At 44.2% G+C, this 14,883-nt stretch overlaps 3 protein-coding genes across 3 annotated transcripts; 1 reads left to right on the forward strand and 2 right to left on the reverse strand.

Annotated features, from left to right (window-relative positions):
* Positions 1-44: 44 nt before the first annotated feature.
* BRETT_004388 (uncharacterized protein) lies at positions 45-1,070 on the reverse strand (the record flags this gene model as incomplete). The annotated part of the gene is made up of 1 exon (XM_041282884.1): positions 45-1,070. One exon carries the CDS (start codon positions 1,068-1,070, stop codon positions 45-47), a length of 1,026 nt encoding a protein of 341 aa, XP_041135660.1.
* A 213-nt stretch (positions 1,071-1,283) lies between these two features.
* On the forward strand, positions 1,284-2,300 carry BRETT_004389 (uncharacterized protein; the record flags this gene model as incomplete). The annotated part of the gene is made up of 1 exon (XM_041282885.1): positions 1,284-2,300. One exon carries the CDS (start codon positions 1,284-1,286, stop codon positions 2,298-2,300), a length of 1,017 nt encoding a protein of 338 aa, XP_041135661.1.
* A 2,646-nt stretch (positions 2,301-4,946) lies between these two features.
* BRETT_004390 (uncharacterized protein) lies at positions 4,947-14,658 on the reverse strand (the record flags this gene model as incomplete). Its single annotated transcript, XM_041282886.1, has 2 exons — positions 4,947-4,956; positions 5,171-14,658. 2 exons carry the CDS (start codon positions 14,656-14,658, stop codon positions 4,947-4,949), a joined length of 9,498 nt encoding a protein of 3,165 aa, XP_041135662.1.
* Between the last annotated feature and the right edge of the window lie 225 nt (positions 14,659-14,883).

Here is a 14,883-nt window from a genome sequence, read left to right on the forward strand (position 1 = left end):
AAACAGAATCAATTGTTGTCTATTATTGTTTTTATTACCACAATCTACGCTTTCTTGATGGCTCGTTGCTTTTGTACTCTTTCTCTTAATGTTACAAGGCCAGCATCGTCGTCTAACACCCAGTTTGCCTTAGTTATTGATACCAGTTCCGAGGCATCCATTCCAAGAAGACCTTTAAAGAATGGATAATCTAGTACAAAATAGCTGCTCCGTAGTGTTTTTGAAATATCTTCAAGAGTATCTTGTAAGGCGGTGGCTTTCAAAATTGATCTAATGTGTTGCTTTACTTGATCATCCGTTTTCGTTCCAAGATAGTTGTATATTTGCAACCACTTGAAGTAATTATGTTCCGTAAAAGCCTCGATCAATTTATATGTCAATTGGACATTCGTCATGCTTTCAATTGTATCGCTATAAAGCATTTTGTGGTACCTTTTACCGTTTCCAGCAACCTTTTCAAAGAGTAATGAAAAGCCCCTCTCATATTCCTTACTAAAATGAACGATGTGGAGAATAAAGTAAAGCCAAACTTCTTCCAACTCTTTCTCCTCTAAGAAAGTAGCGTCGATGCTCTCTCTTTCTAATAATTTCTCCATGGATGGAATATATGATTGGTAATGCTCAATGGTAATTGAAAAATGCATCGATGCCAGTAGTACACTTTTCACGAACTCATCTGATTTGATTCGAAGAATGCTTTCCCGCAATTTCCGGAAATTCATAAGAATCTGATCTCTAGTTTCAAGGGATTGATCCTTGTGTCTGTAATCATCAATCATGCGTTTAGTATCGTCTAATAGTATATTTCTTGCACTTGAATCATTCTGGAGACGATTATCTTGACCCCTGCTAACTAATCCAAACTCCCTGCTTTCCTTAGACTTTATTTCCAGCTGTTCTTTTGCAAATCGTGCTTTTCTTCTCTCCAACTTAATTGTTTCTTCATCGTTATGTTCATTATTCTTTTCTTTCCTCGAGTTCTGAGTTCTTCGCCTAAATGTCCAATGTTTAGAATTGTTCCCCGTTCTCCCGTCCCTATTGTTTTCCCCCTTCTTATGGTTGGTTTGCATTGTAGTATAGTCTATCGGAAGTGTGGAGAGACTCGATATGATTATGGTCGCCTTATCTTTAATTGATGAACTTCCCCTTATCGGTTCGTAGTTCTTTTTTTTTTTCTTATTTTTTCCCCCACTTATTCTTCTCTTTGAGAAAACCAATACATAGAGATTGCACTCCCTCTATCTTTCCGTTTCATATTCTTTCTTTGACTTCAGCAAGTGTTCATGATTAGGGTTGGATTCTTTGGTGCAGATGAGTTTAGTGCAGGGTGCCTTAAAGCAATTCTGCCTTTACGTTTTCACACTCCAAAGATCATTTCACACTTAGATGTGATTACAAGGTCACCAAAGCTGACTGGAAGAGGTCTTCAGCATTTGAATGAATTCCCAGTGGCGAAGTTTGCCAGTGCTAATAATGTTAATGTATTGAGAGCCGAGAAAAATGTTGACTTTGGCAATCTTCCAGATTATGATCTCTGTATTGCCGTTTCGTATGGGAAGTTGATTCCTTCATCTTTTCTTCGTTCTCTTCCATATGGAGGCCTCAATGTACATCCGTCATTGCTTTCACGGTATTGTGGAGCTGCTCCTCTCCAAAGGGCTCTCTTAAATCAGGATGATGTGACTGGAGTAACAGTTCAAACTCTTCATCCAACGGAATTCGACAGAGGTGCTATCTTGGCAAGAGATTCTTACAAAATAAAGCCATCCGAGACATATAGATCGCTTGCAGAGGAATTGTCCCGAAGAGGAGGAAAACTTCTTTATGACATACTGCTCAATCGGATGTATGATTGTAATATCCCGGGATATATTACCTTACCCCCTGTCCTTCCCCTATCATACGCTAAAAAAGTTCAGCCAAGTGAACGACAGATAAATTGGTCGCAGTATGACACATTTAAGATTGTAAGAAATTTTAACACTCTTGGACAACTCTACACCTTTAAAGGGTACAAGTCTCGCAAGTCTCGAAACGGGGAGTTAAAGCTCCGAAGGGTTGTTCTTGATGATATTCGTGAAGCAAATGGATATTCTTTCACCGCTGGTTCAATTCCCGGCTCATTTATAGTTGATCCGGCCAATAAGCAACGTCTATTGATCAAAACAATTGACGGAAATGTTAGTGCTGGTATAATCAAGGTTGAAAGTCTAGGAAGTGTATCGGGAGATCGAATGTCCAATCCAACAAAGAAGATGTTTGGAGGCATCTATGATAATGTATTTGTTTCTGATAAATAGCGAGGGCTTCCCTTATAAATAGAAATTACGACCATTTTCCATCAATTCGGTGGATTTTAGATTGATTACGCATACACTTACTAGTTCTACTGAAAAGATCGAAGACACTAGATTATAATCGTAGCTGCTTTCTATTACCATGTATAATTCTCTAAATTGTCTAGGAATGCTGTATATGTGTGTTTTACACTTCCTCCGCGTGCTCAGGAACATAATGATATTTAAAACTGAAACAATATTCTAAAAGCATATAAGGCGTGAAATAATTGGTAGTAAAGTGGGCATTGCAACCAGTGCCCTTGAATTGCAGTTTCTGAAATAAAAAGTTCGTCATAATAAAGGATTTCATAAAAGCCAATAATCGCTCTAATGGTAACTTCTCGAAAGAAATAATATTCATAAACTTGTGTCCTGTACGCATCATTTTATAAGTTGTGACTTAAAATCATCCAGTTTGTTTGTCTTCAACCTTTTAGACAAACCTTTAGCAGGATTCTCGGAGGCATCTATTTGCCACAATCTTGCATTACTTTTCTTCACTTCCTCAAAAATTTCAAAGTACCATCTATCCATGTAGAATAACTTTGGATGCTTTCCAAACCAAAAGCAGTTTCGCAATGTTGGAACATAGTCCGAAACAAAGTTAAAGTAGTCTATTCCAAATCCAAGCTCATTCAATACATGCCTGAAATGCAAAGCTTTTGCTGTAGCATGACCCACTGCCCTCATGTCGGCTTCCATTATTGATGCTGAAGCCCCTGAACTCTTAGCGGATTGCCATGATAAAGCATTTCCATTCAATGCCAAGACCATACCCCTCTGGCTCTCCCCAGTATCTTCCCAATAAGATGAAGAGTTATAAACCGTGAGTGGCAGCCAATCTACTCCCGGATACTTTGGAATAATACAATCAAAGTTAGCCTTACTTGTTAAAAAGTCCGTCTTTGTATGTCTGACGGACCCCATTCTCTCATAAACTATGCCCTCGTTTCTTGTATTAACCAAGTAATCGACTATAGCATGTAATGACTTCATGTGGATTTCATGAGGATCATCAACGTATCTGGCTAATAAAGAAACAGAGCAGGCTATATCCAGTCGAGCTGTATCGCTAATATACTTCAACATACTGAGGATTGACCGGTACTGTTTTTTTTCCGCACCATGTAAAGCAGGCGTCTTACTCCATCTTAGTTTCCATTTAGGGGGGATCGGAGACCCGGTTCTTTTCTTGTTGACACGTAGTGCCAACTTTTCGACCATTTGCTCGATATAGTCCCTGGAAGATAGCTTGATCTGACGGCCAGTTATATCAATGGTCATTCCCAAAAACACCTTTGGAATACTCAAGCTTCTTGTATTGAAGTTGTTTGCAAAAAGAGATGTGACTCCTCTAATAGCCGCTCTATCGGCACCTGACACGATGATATCATCTATATAGACCGCTATCAATACTCTGTCAGTGAAAAACACCCTTTCATCGTAAACAGATCTCCTGTAACCTGCTCTTTTTAACACCCGGGCCACTATGTTGCACCAAAGTCCAGGAATTTGCTTAGTAGCATAAATTCCTCGTTTCAACTGCCATACACAGTTACCCGGCATGGAAACACCCTGCGGCGGTCTCATGTAAATGGTTTCACCAAGAGACTTCTTCAAAAAAGAGGCACTTGCATCCAAATGCCTCAACTTCCATCCCCTTATAGCAGTGACTGCAAGAATCATACGGAAACTGTCAATATTTGCTCCTGGAGCATACGTATCGATACTCGTTCCGTCTGCCTGTAGTGGACCGCAGGCTACCAAGCCAGCAGTGTATTTTCTCTCTTTACCATTCTTTTCCACACCAAACACCCACTTGGAAGATAAAACTTTCGATGCAGGTGGTTCCTCCACTATGTCAAAGGTTTCATCTCTTTGGAAGCTTTTCAAGCCCTCCCTGCATGCCGCAAACCACTCCACTTTCTGCGAGGAAATCATTGCCTCCTTAAATGTTCTGGGAACTCCGATACTGTCACCCAAAAGTGACATTTGCGTAATGCCAGTTCTTTCTAACCCCTGACTATTGGTTAAAAGAACTCTTTGAGCCGATTTCCGACGAAAAGCAGCGGGAGCACTTGGCACCGGTTTCTTGTTCTTGCTTATAGACCATTGCTCTGAGGCCACCACTGGTGCAAATGTTGCCGGATTATATTCATCATCGGGAAGATAAAGGTAGAAAACGTTCCTCTGCCTTTTAGACTGAGGAACCGATGGCTCATCATCTTGTTCCAATCGACGTTTAGCTTTATTTGAATTGGTGCTTGCCGGAACGGCAGTCTTGCCGGGAGTCTCCTTCTGTTCTGGAGCCTGAATTCTCATGTATGGTATGTGTTATTATTGTGATTACTCATCAAAACGAAAAAAATTAACGATGGTGGCTAGCTCCAGCAGGATTAGGCTGAGTCAACTATTCTTGTTGAAGCTTTCAAAGGCTGTTTTCACACTTCTTGTTAAAGCCTTCAAATGCTATTTCCACACTTCTAGATCAGCATAAACCTGACTTCTTGTTGAATCACTGGATGTTGTCCAAGCAGTAAATTACGCTAGTTTAAGAAAGCGTGATGTTTTAATGTGCAGACGAAAAAAATACCGAAAATATATTTCTTACATACGACTAACTAATTGATTAGCTAGAAATATTATTCCTATTCTCGAGGTTGCAGCTATACTTTCTAATACACCACACACTATACAATCCCTTACATCGACGAGCACGTCAATGTGTTGAATTTAAATTCAAGTTTCTATCAAATTAAATTAAATTAAATTAAATTTAATCATTGACATTTGTTAAATATAAATGAAGCCGTCATAGTGAAACTATACACTTCTTGTTGTACTCGTTGACAGCAGTAACGATGTTCCTATACAAAAATATCTGGTCAGCTTTTCCTGGAATTGAAATAAACCTTTCCGGAGAGCCGGCCCGATTCTGCTTAATAAGAATTCCGGTGTTCTCCAATGTGATATTACCTATCTTCTCATAAGGCATGTTCCATTCGGCTTTCAAAGTCTCCACAGTAACAACCAAAATCCTGGACATACTGACAATGCACACCATCTCGAATCCTGGAAGCATCACATGAGCCAAGTATCTCTCACGAGAATATTTCCCACCATCGCATGTTTTCAACCAGTACTGACCTTGGGCCTCTCTTTCGGAATAAGAGGTGACACATCCGTTATATCGGATATTTCTTGGAAGACGCATTCTCCTCGAGCTGTCTTTATCAAAGGCAGTGGTCGAGCTCTTGATGCTCTCACTGATATCATTGGCAAAGTCTAGCACTCCTGTAGCGGCCTTTGTAGGAAGACCGATAATTCCCCTACCCAGTCCTTTGATGAATCCAGAGGCACCTTCTTCGTTTGCACCTTTGATTGGAGCAATAGCCAAACCAGACAATCCACTGGTGATACCGTCAAACAACGAGTTTGTTCCACTTGCAAAACCACCAAGTGGATGGTTTGGCCGGCTTTTCTGCCTGTTCTGCCTCCTTTTCTTTTGGAAATCTCTGTCCATGGATGCAACAGTGAGTCCCTTTGCAACGGAACTTGTAAAGCGTGACACACTGTCACTAACGCCGAACAAAGACTTCCGTAAAAAGCTGATACCACCTCTTGCCAATCCTATTCCCAACTCCTGAGGCCTGTCAGTCATAATGTATCCCTGATATGGTTCATAGAAGATATCCATCACTCCGGAACTGATGTTGTTGAACAACCCAACCGGATTGCCGATGACATCTGCAGATCCAAGCACTTTGTACCACTGATACAAAAAGGCTTGCTTGTAATGCTCCTGGATATTTTGCTGGAGGTACGGTAGAGGAGTTCTCACATTCTCCAAAATTAAAGATGACATCTTGATAGGAGCATCTCTAATATTTCCCACTGCCATACTAATCGCACTCGCGGCCAAAGCTATTGGATTTCCGGATATAGGAGCATCGTCATCCAGCTCATCAGTCCGTTCAAACGAAACATTGAACTGCAAGGGTTGCAAATGAAGAAGCTCAAAGTAGTAATCGTCTCCTGTTCTTAGAGTAGGCGGCTCTGGAATCTCTGTATGCTTGTCCCATAATACATCGATGGTATCATCATTTTCAGATGCTTCCGGTGTCTTGAAGAACTCCATTAAGGAGGAAATTGTTGGCTCGTCTAGCTCAAAGGACATTTCCTGAAATAGTGCTGTTGCAAACTTGATGTATGTGACCCCATGTGAATCGTCTTTCATCTTAGAAATGCCTGCTGAAAACACTGGGTGCTCGTTCATCTCTTTTTTCGACTTTGGAACAACAGTAGGATATATGAGAACCGGGAATGTTGCCGGATACGTCTGGTTGTCCACTTGAAGCCACTTAAGCTTCAGAGCAATGTTCTGATGGATTTCAGACTCTGCATAGTTCATTATTGCTCCTCTTAAAGTTATATAACTGATTTCCTCACACTCTGAATTGATCAATGAAACACCCAATCCTTTAAAGTCCACCGAAACGCTCAAATTGTAGTTTTCGTCCTTGGTTCCGGTCTCGAAGTCGCCGGAATTCCGGCTGTTTGTGGTATGTGAAGAAGAATTCGACTTCATCCGATACATGCTCGTTTTAGGATCATAGTTGTTTATCATCAACACCTGGACTGGACCTTCGGCCTGAACATTCAAATCAACAACGTTTCTGCCGTTGGTTGGTGAATTGGAGCTGGAGCCAAGTCTCATTGGATAAAGTGTGCCAATTTCAGCAAGCTGCACGAACCTTTCTTTATTTCCACTTCTCAACACCAACTCCTTGACATCAGCCGCCGGAAAGTCCCATGCATAAGGCATTGCACTTTTTGGAGGAATTTTGTATAAAACTGGCTTGAAACGAACATTAGAGCGCCTAGTTCCATCCAGCTTCATGTACGGGTCGGATTGGTAGATTATGAATTCAAAGTCGCTGAAATTTCTTATGGAGTAAGGCCAGCTGCCATTGGTGTCCATCATACTGATGAATATCGATGCACCCTCCGTCGTGATAACCACCCTAACAAGCAAATGGGACAAAGAGTCCCGCTTTTGTGCCCGAACAAATATCTCACCAACATCATTGATATTGAAGGGAGCTGACATCTTACCATCGTTCTTCGTACTAATGCATATTTGCTTTGGATTCATCCTTGACACGCCATAAATCGGGATGATTTTCCCGGGATCAAGGCGTAGATGACGCGAAGATCCGATTGAAGTAACATATATGGTCTCGGCCAAGTCATTTCTAACGATGTATCTTGGAGTTAAGGTGACAACCTTGGTCAAGTTGAACGCTCCTTTTCCCTCAGTGATATGAACACCAATATCGTATTCGAATGGCTTGCCATCCATAGGAGCCTCTATCTGGAAGTTCTGGCCCACTTTATCAATGTTGAAGCTGCGGCTGAGAAGAGAGTCTTCGATCTTCAGAGCAACGTGATTTGTTTCGAAGTTTGTCGTAAACAACCCTCTTGAGTCCTTTCCGAACGAAAACATGTCGGGCATAGCATCATCGTATCCGGGTTTGATTTTCTTTGCTCTTGAAACCATGAAGTTGGCTCCATTGCTGATGATGACAGTCTTACCCGTCCTGTTTACGATAAGATACGGAGTGTAAAGAGTGACTTTTCGGCCTGCCTCCGGGCTGCTGGTGTAAAGAAGCCTTAGATACAACTTCTGGTGCTCGTCGTTGATTAAAAGTACCGTGTCGTCATTCTTCACATCCTTGTTGGATGTATTTATTATCGCCGGCCGGCTCTTTCCAAACGATGTTCCTGGAATCGACAACTTCATCACCGCAGAATTATTCATGTCAATCACGTGAATCGAGGAGCTGGTGCCCTGCTTCAAGTCGCACTCCCACTTATCGGTTCCCTTTTGGAACAATTCCCAGTTCACATCAAATGGAAGCAAGTTCTGCAACACCAGGGGCGGAGTAATGTTGATGACCATGTGTGGATAAACCTTCGTCAAGACCTCTGAGGAGTTGAACTTGGCCCTGGCGTTGAAGTAGTAGCTCTTAATGCTTCCCGATTCTGTGCTTGGGCATTCCAAGATCATGTCACTTCTTGATATCGTCTTCCAGTCAAACAGTGAGTTCCTGTTTGTCTTCCTGCAACGAGCCATCGACCAACCAAACTGCTGCCCCTTGGTTTCTGGCCGAACTACGAGCTTTCCCTCGTACACCAGATCAATTGGAAGAGCTATTTTACCACCGCTTGGAATATGAACCTCCCGGTCAACCACAGGCTTGCTGTTGTACTTCCCAACACCAATAAATAGCCCCTGTGGGGTGTGGTTGTGAATGGTGATGGTCGATTTTAAGATCACGTGCTTCACTTTGTCCTTCGCAAGCACAACTTCGCAAGCAAGTCTGTGATGATATGCGTTGCGGTACTTTGGTTCAAGCATGAATATATCTTCGCCCTCTGTTGTGAGCGAGATGGCTTTAACCGGATTAAACTGCGAATCAATGAACTCCACAGCCAAGGTGTCTCTTTCCGTCTGCATATTTAGATTCTTACGGATTTCCCGCCAATCCTCGAAGGCCCAGGGAATGTGATCTCCGTTTTTAAGCAGTGTGAGCTGCTTTCTATGAGCCGAATCTGTACTCTGGCCATCGATCCACACGTTAAGATCGTATCCAGTCTGGTTGAAGAGCAGATAAGGTGCACCTTCACCCCTTGGCCGTATCTCGGACTCCTCCTTGAGCAAGGAGCCAAAGTATGAAAGCGATGCAATCGATCTTTTTGTCAAAGTGACCTCGGCAATATCATCCGAGCTGATGCTAACAGCAAGCTCTCCTTTAGCCTTGCTGTCCTTAGTAACATGAATACTAAAAGACCACTGGTCTAGCAACGGCTCCCAGGACGAAGTGGAGTAGTTGTATATTTGAATCTGGGGCTGGAAGGTGACGTCAGCCTCCAGATCGGTAGACCAGTTCTTCACCTGAGCATTCAGTGGTTTTACAACCACATCAAGAACAGGGAGCTCATGGACATCACCAATGAGAACAATTCTCATCCCACCAAGTGTGGCCAAGAACTTCTCGGCCTTAACTATGACATTAGGCTTCTTTTTGGCGCCTGCCTTATTGGATATCTTGGTGAGACTCGATAAAACAGATGGTGCGTGTTTAGCAATGGTCTGGCTTATCTCTGAGGCAATTGAAGACCTCCTCCGCCTGCGATTTTCAGCAGGAGTACTGGCAGCTTTTGTGGCCTCAGAGTATATTGCCGATGCTCTGTTGAATATATCGGTGGCTAGCTTGATATCGCTGAGAGAAACACGAATCAAAAGCGGATCCACATCAAAAGCCATCTGTGTAAGATACGATGTAGGGGACGAGCCCCTGCTATCGATTTCGAACTTGGAAGAAAAGTCATCGATGATCTGTATCCTGTTGACTTCGTAAGCGTCCATATTACAAAGGAACATCCCTATTCCCTTAAGCTGGACTCTCGTGATATCGGTGGCACTAAGTACAATCTGTGAGATCTTGAAGACCACCGCCTCTGAATCTGGCTTTTCAGAGTTGGCGAGCAAGATGATCGATATGTTTGGAATTCTGATGGCATACGATAGTTCTTTCTGCTCGGAAGCCTCTGAGTCCTCAATTACATCCGATTCTTCGTCTCCGGTCATGGACTTGTGCCTGTAAGTGCTGTTTTCCTCGATTGTTTGCAATCTGTTATCAAGCTCCTTGGTCGTGGCAGTAGTGTCCAAAACAGCATCCACAAACGTCTTCAACGAGATCATATAATCCATTGCCAAGAGCAATGTTGGGTTGTTGATCTGGAGATCCACTTTCGTGAAGCTCTTTCCCTCGGCAGTGACTCCCTTCACGGAAGCAACAAGTTGATATCCATCACTCGCCGAAGCAGGGATGATTTCCGGGAATTTGTTCTTGGTGTCATTTCGCACATCTCTCACAACAAAGGACTTCAGCTGTACGTTTGCATCATAACTTCCGCTCTCTCGAACATCCGCCTTCATACAGAGATCGTTCACCATAAATCTCGAAAGACCCTTGTTGTCGAGTGTGGCTGATTTTCTGGTATTGTTGTATATTGTTAGTGAGATTGCTGGAATCTCCACATGCACGCTCACGGTTGTTTTATCTCCGTGCCCGGAGTTAGCAGTCGTGCTCTGGTCCGAACTCTTGCTTTTCTGGATCAATGTTTCATTAATCACAGCCTTGGAGGGTGATTCCTCCCTGCTGATTATCATATTTGCTTGCAGAGCATCATCCTCGAGGTCCCGGATGGTTTCATTGCCGATGGAATAATCGGTAAACGCCTGCGGAATACTCTGGATAATCTCCAGGATATAGTGAGCCTGCCAATCAGTAAGCTTCATGTCACTTCCAGAGATCACAGCCTTGATGATCGTGGCCGGCCGACTCAAAACGCATCCATCGTAATAGTTTGCGTTCAACTGAACGTCAAACTTATCGATAATCTCCAAGTTTTGCCGCCCTCCGTCAGGAAGCGAAAACGTGGAACAGATCCTGGTATTCTTAAGCTTTGCCGTGGTAATGTTGAAGATACTTCCGCCACTTTCAGTGAAAGAGTTCGAGGCATCTATCTCTCCTAGATTCGTGTTTATTGTGTCGATCTCACCCGTTAACGGGTTCCTGACCTTGGGAAAAATGAGAATTGGTGCACGGAGCAAAACATCAAACTTCATCTTATCCGTCCCTTCTATGCTAGTAGCCTGGCTCAAAGCGGCTTCTCTAGCATTATCGTAAATGTCCTTCATGCGGCTGAACTGGCTGATGAACGAGTAGATTCTCGCAAACGAGCTTTGCACGAATGTGATGACAATTGAACCGGTCTCAAGCGAAAGTTCGGAGCTGTAAGGCAGCCTGTTTGTCTCGGGATCAAACGTTTCGTAATGTAGCTTGATGAACTCTCTTCCCTTTATTCTTATTAGCTGCGATAGAGACGGGATGTTCTTGCTGATGTCATCTCTCAATGTGAGACCTCCTATGCTGGCATTGAGTCTCATTTTGTCCGGGAACAGGATCATGTCGATGTCGGCCTCCTTTAGCTTCATGGTTCCAATCTTGTAACCATCGTCGTTCAATATCAAGGTGATACTGTTCATCTCCAACTTTAGTTTCATCTGCTCAGGTGCAGTCTGTGCGTTTGCTTCATCATTGTGTCTAAGCTGGTCTGCCGGAAGCAAAGGAGCATTTGGGTCCACAAACGTGTTTCTGAGGAAGCTGACGAGGGTAAGGACCGATTTCCTCGTTAGGACCACTTTAAAGTCCGATATGTTCAAGTCGACGTCCTGGTCAAAAGCCTGGATGATCTTGCTGTTGAAGTTCACGTTCCTCTGTTTCCTCGTGTAGGCTACAGTGAAGAGATTCCGGGGCTTGGATTCTGCAGAAGACACATCTGCTGAAACCAACTTCTTGAACTCTTCGTTACCAGTTGGTTCCATAAAGTCATAGATCGAAAAGTCGGCAAGCTCAACATTTGCATTCATGGTTTCCTCTGTGCTGAAGTACCGAAGCCTGAAATTCTCCCCAACGACATCTGCCAACTTCTCGGCCTCGAAAGTCTTCGGATCAGAGCATCTGCTTAGGCTGATCACGATCACACCGATGTTGATGCTCACATCCAGCTTGTGTTGCATGATTTTTCTCCTCTGCTCGCTGCCTGAAGTGTCATTTGAACCCTCAGATGAATCAGTGGTGGCAGAACCTAGACCAACATCATAGCCTGGAGAAGACTCCTCGTTTGAAACCAGCATCTCGAGATCGTTAGAAGACTCGGCAGGCACAGCCAAAGTAGCCGACAAGTCCGGCATCATGGTCATTAGTGCCTGGGAGAAAATTCTGTGCTGATAGTCGTTCAAGCTGGCTTTTATCTGCGGAATGTTCCCGCTGATCTTCATCAACGGTAGATGAGTGTAGGTGGGGACGATCGACAACTCGAGCAATATGTTAATTGTCAAATGGTCGAGGATGAGAGACGGTTTCGGCCCTGAGGAGTGAAGCTGCTCGATTGCAGCCTTGACGTTTGGCCCGATCAGCATCTGTGCATCCTCAAGTTGAAGCTCGAACCGGTCGAATAAGAACGCGTTCAACTTCTCCCAGTCCGACTCGCCAAAGGTGCTCTTGTCGGCTCCCTTGATCTCCTTGATCTTCTGCTTGTCCACCAAATCGCTCATCACGTTTATGTGGCCCGCATCAAGAACACAGACCGGAGATGACCAGCTTGTGCAGTCGAGAGGCATGATTATCAACGGTGCCTGCAAGTCCATCTTGCAGTTAATGGTTGTGTGCTCATCGAACGCGTACTGGAGCCCGATTCTTGTCTGATCTGTGAATCCCTGGATGGTGCTCTCGGCAGCATTCATGATGGCACCAATGGTGTCTGCATGAGTCTGTGGTGGGCGGAAGAACCTCGCAACCTCTTCGATAAAGCGTGGATCGTGGAATATCGTCATGCTGTTCATCTTGGCCAACAACTCGGAGTCTGCAGACTCGTCCAACGGGTTGCTCTCGTAGGAAATCTGGAAAAAAGACTCTTTCTCGTCCGGGCCGCCCTCAGCATCCATCTCAGAACTCGATGAGCTTTCCGCACTGCCCGTGTCAAACGGTTTCACGCTCACTATATGCTTGTAGAGCGTGCCACTGGCTCCGTTTTCGACCCGGAACTCTCTCAACTTGAACCCAAGATAGTACGAGTCCTTTCTTTGAAACACGTCCGCATGCATTCCTTCAAAGATGACTTCTGCAACCGGCTTGTGCGTCTGAGCCTTCTTGATCACAAACGACCCCTTCTTCAAATTCCACCCGATGCAAGTCCTCACTCTTTCCCTCGGCATGTCCAACGAGTCCGTCAGCTTCTTCTGCTCATCGTATCCTATCGCATCGTACAACTCCTTCCTCTGCTGTGAAGAGAGTGTAAGATCTGTATCTTCACCCTCTGCCAGATCCTCCTTCTTGCTCTGTCCGGCATCAGCGGCGGTAGAACCACCCTTCCACCACGAAATCCACGAGGAAGCGGTGCCTGTATTTGCCGAAGCCTGCTTCTGCACTGCATTCGAGGCCGGGTGTGCATGATGCTTCCTCACATACTCCATTTTGGCTATCTCCCGGTAAAACTTCAAGTCATTGTATGCCACCTGGCTCTCCAGGTTGTATATTTCGGCCTGAACGGTGGCATCCGGGTCCCCTTCAAGATGCTTAAGCCATGCATTAACGTACTTCTTCCGCTGGTCTCTTCTCTTCTCAAAGTACTCCCAGGTCCACTTGTAGTTTCGCTCGTGTATCTCGTCATACACACACCTGAATGCATACCTGAGCCACTGCTTCGGGTCCTCTTCAACGGGCACATGTGGCCTCAACCGCCGGAATTTGTACGTTTTCTGGTACCACGTGACCTCCGAGATCGTCCAGCACATGTCTCGATACTGTTCTTCGTCCAAGGTGACACCAAACTCATCGAAAAATAGATCAACGTTATAGTGAGGCGCTGATTCAGTGCTTCCCGCTTTGTTTACCGTGAGATGGCCATATCCAGAGACTGGTTTCATGAGATGCTGGACGCCTTCACCTTCCAACGACGAATTTTTGTCGATAACGGAGAGGAACGAATCCACCATCTTCTGCCGGTCGGCATCATAGAGTGTCTGTGCATTTGTCTCCCAGTACACCTCGAGCGATTTAAGAGTTGTGAGTTTTCTCGACAGATCGCTGGCCCCCAATACAAACCCTGGAATCCAGTTTTCATCCGTGGACACAGCCGAGAGCTCTTGGAGGGTCAATCCAACTGCATACGGCACCTTTGTGAAGGTGTCCCGGTCCTCGTATCGCAAATGGATGTTCCGTATTGTGATTTGCAAGTTGTCCACAATCTTTGTGGTCAAGCTTTCCATGAAATTCTCGTTCTTTTCCCTGTCCTCCTCACTTTCCGAGGCCGGAAGTGTGTTCTCCGACAACTCCAATGCCTCTAGCTTGCTCTTTTTCACACGCAACTTCCTCTCCTCCTCCTCTTGCACATTTATCTCTGTGGGAAGCATTGCACTGGCCAAAAGAAACATATCCTCGACGATAATCTTCACAGGTTTCGATTTTAGGTTGGACCATGGTATCTGTAACGTCAACTGGCCTAGATGCCCAAACTTGAGTGCAATCGGAAGCCCCAACCGGTCCAATGATTCCTGCTTGAGCTTCAAGTCCCGTAGTTTAACATCTCCACTCCATATTCCTATATTCAATTGGGCCGGATCAAAATTCTCCACATACTGCCCCAGCGTCCGATTCAATATCGACGCAACTAGAGACTCTAACATCTTTCAAATGTTGAATTCGGCGGCAATTGCTGATAAAGCAAGAGATATAAAAGTGTGAAAAATTAGCTGAGAGATGTTATATATATAATTATATATATGTCCGATGCTTATTGCCTGGCTTTTATGTTGCAAAGTATATAATTGTTTGAATTGCCTTCAATTGTGCTTATTCCTGAAACTTTCAGTGTGAATTGCAAATCGAAAAGTGATGGTTTAAGTTCCAAT

The sequence above is a fragment of the Brettanomyces bruxellensis genome, chromosome 5 (genome assembly GCF_011074885.1).
Source record: "Brettanomyces bruxellensis chromosome 5, complete sequence".
Lineage (NCBI taxonomy): Eukaryota > Fungi > Ascomycota > Pichiomycetes > Pichiales > Pichiaceae > Brettanomyces > Brettanomyces bruxellensis.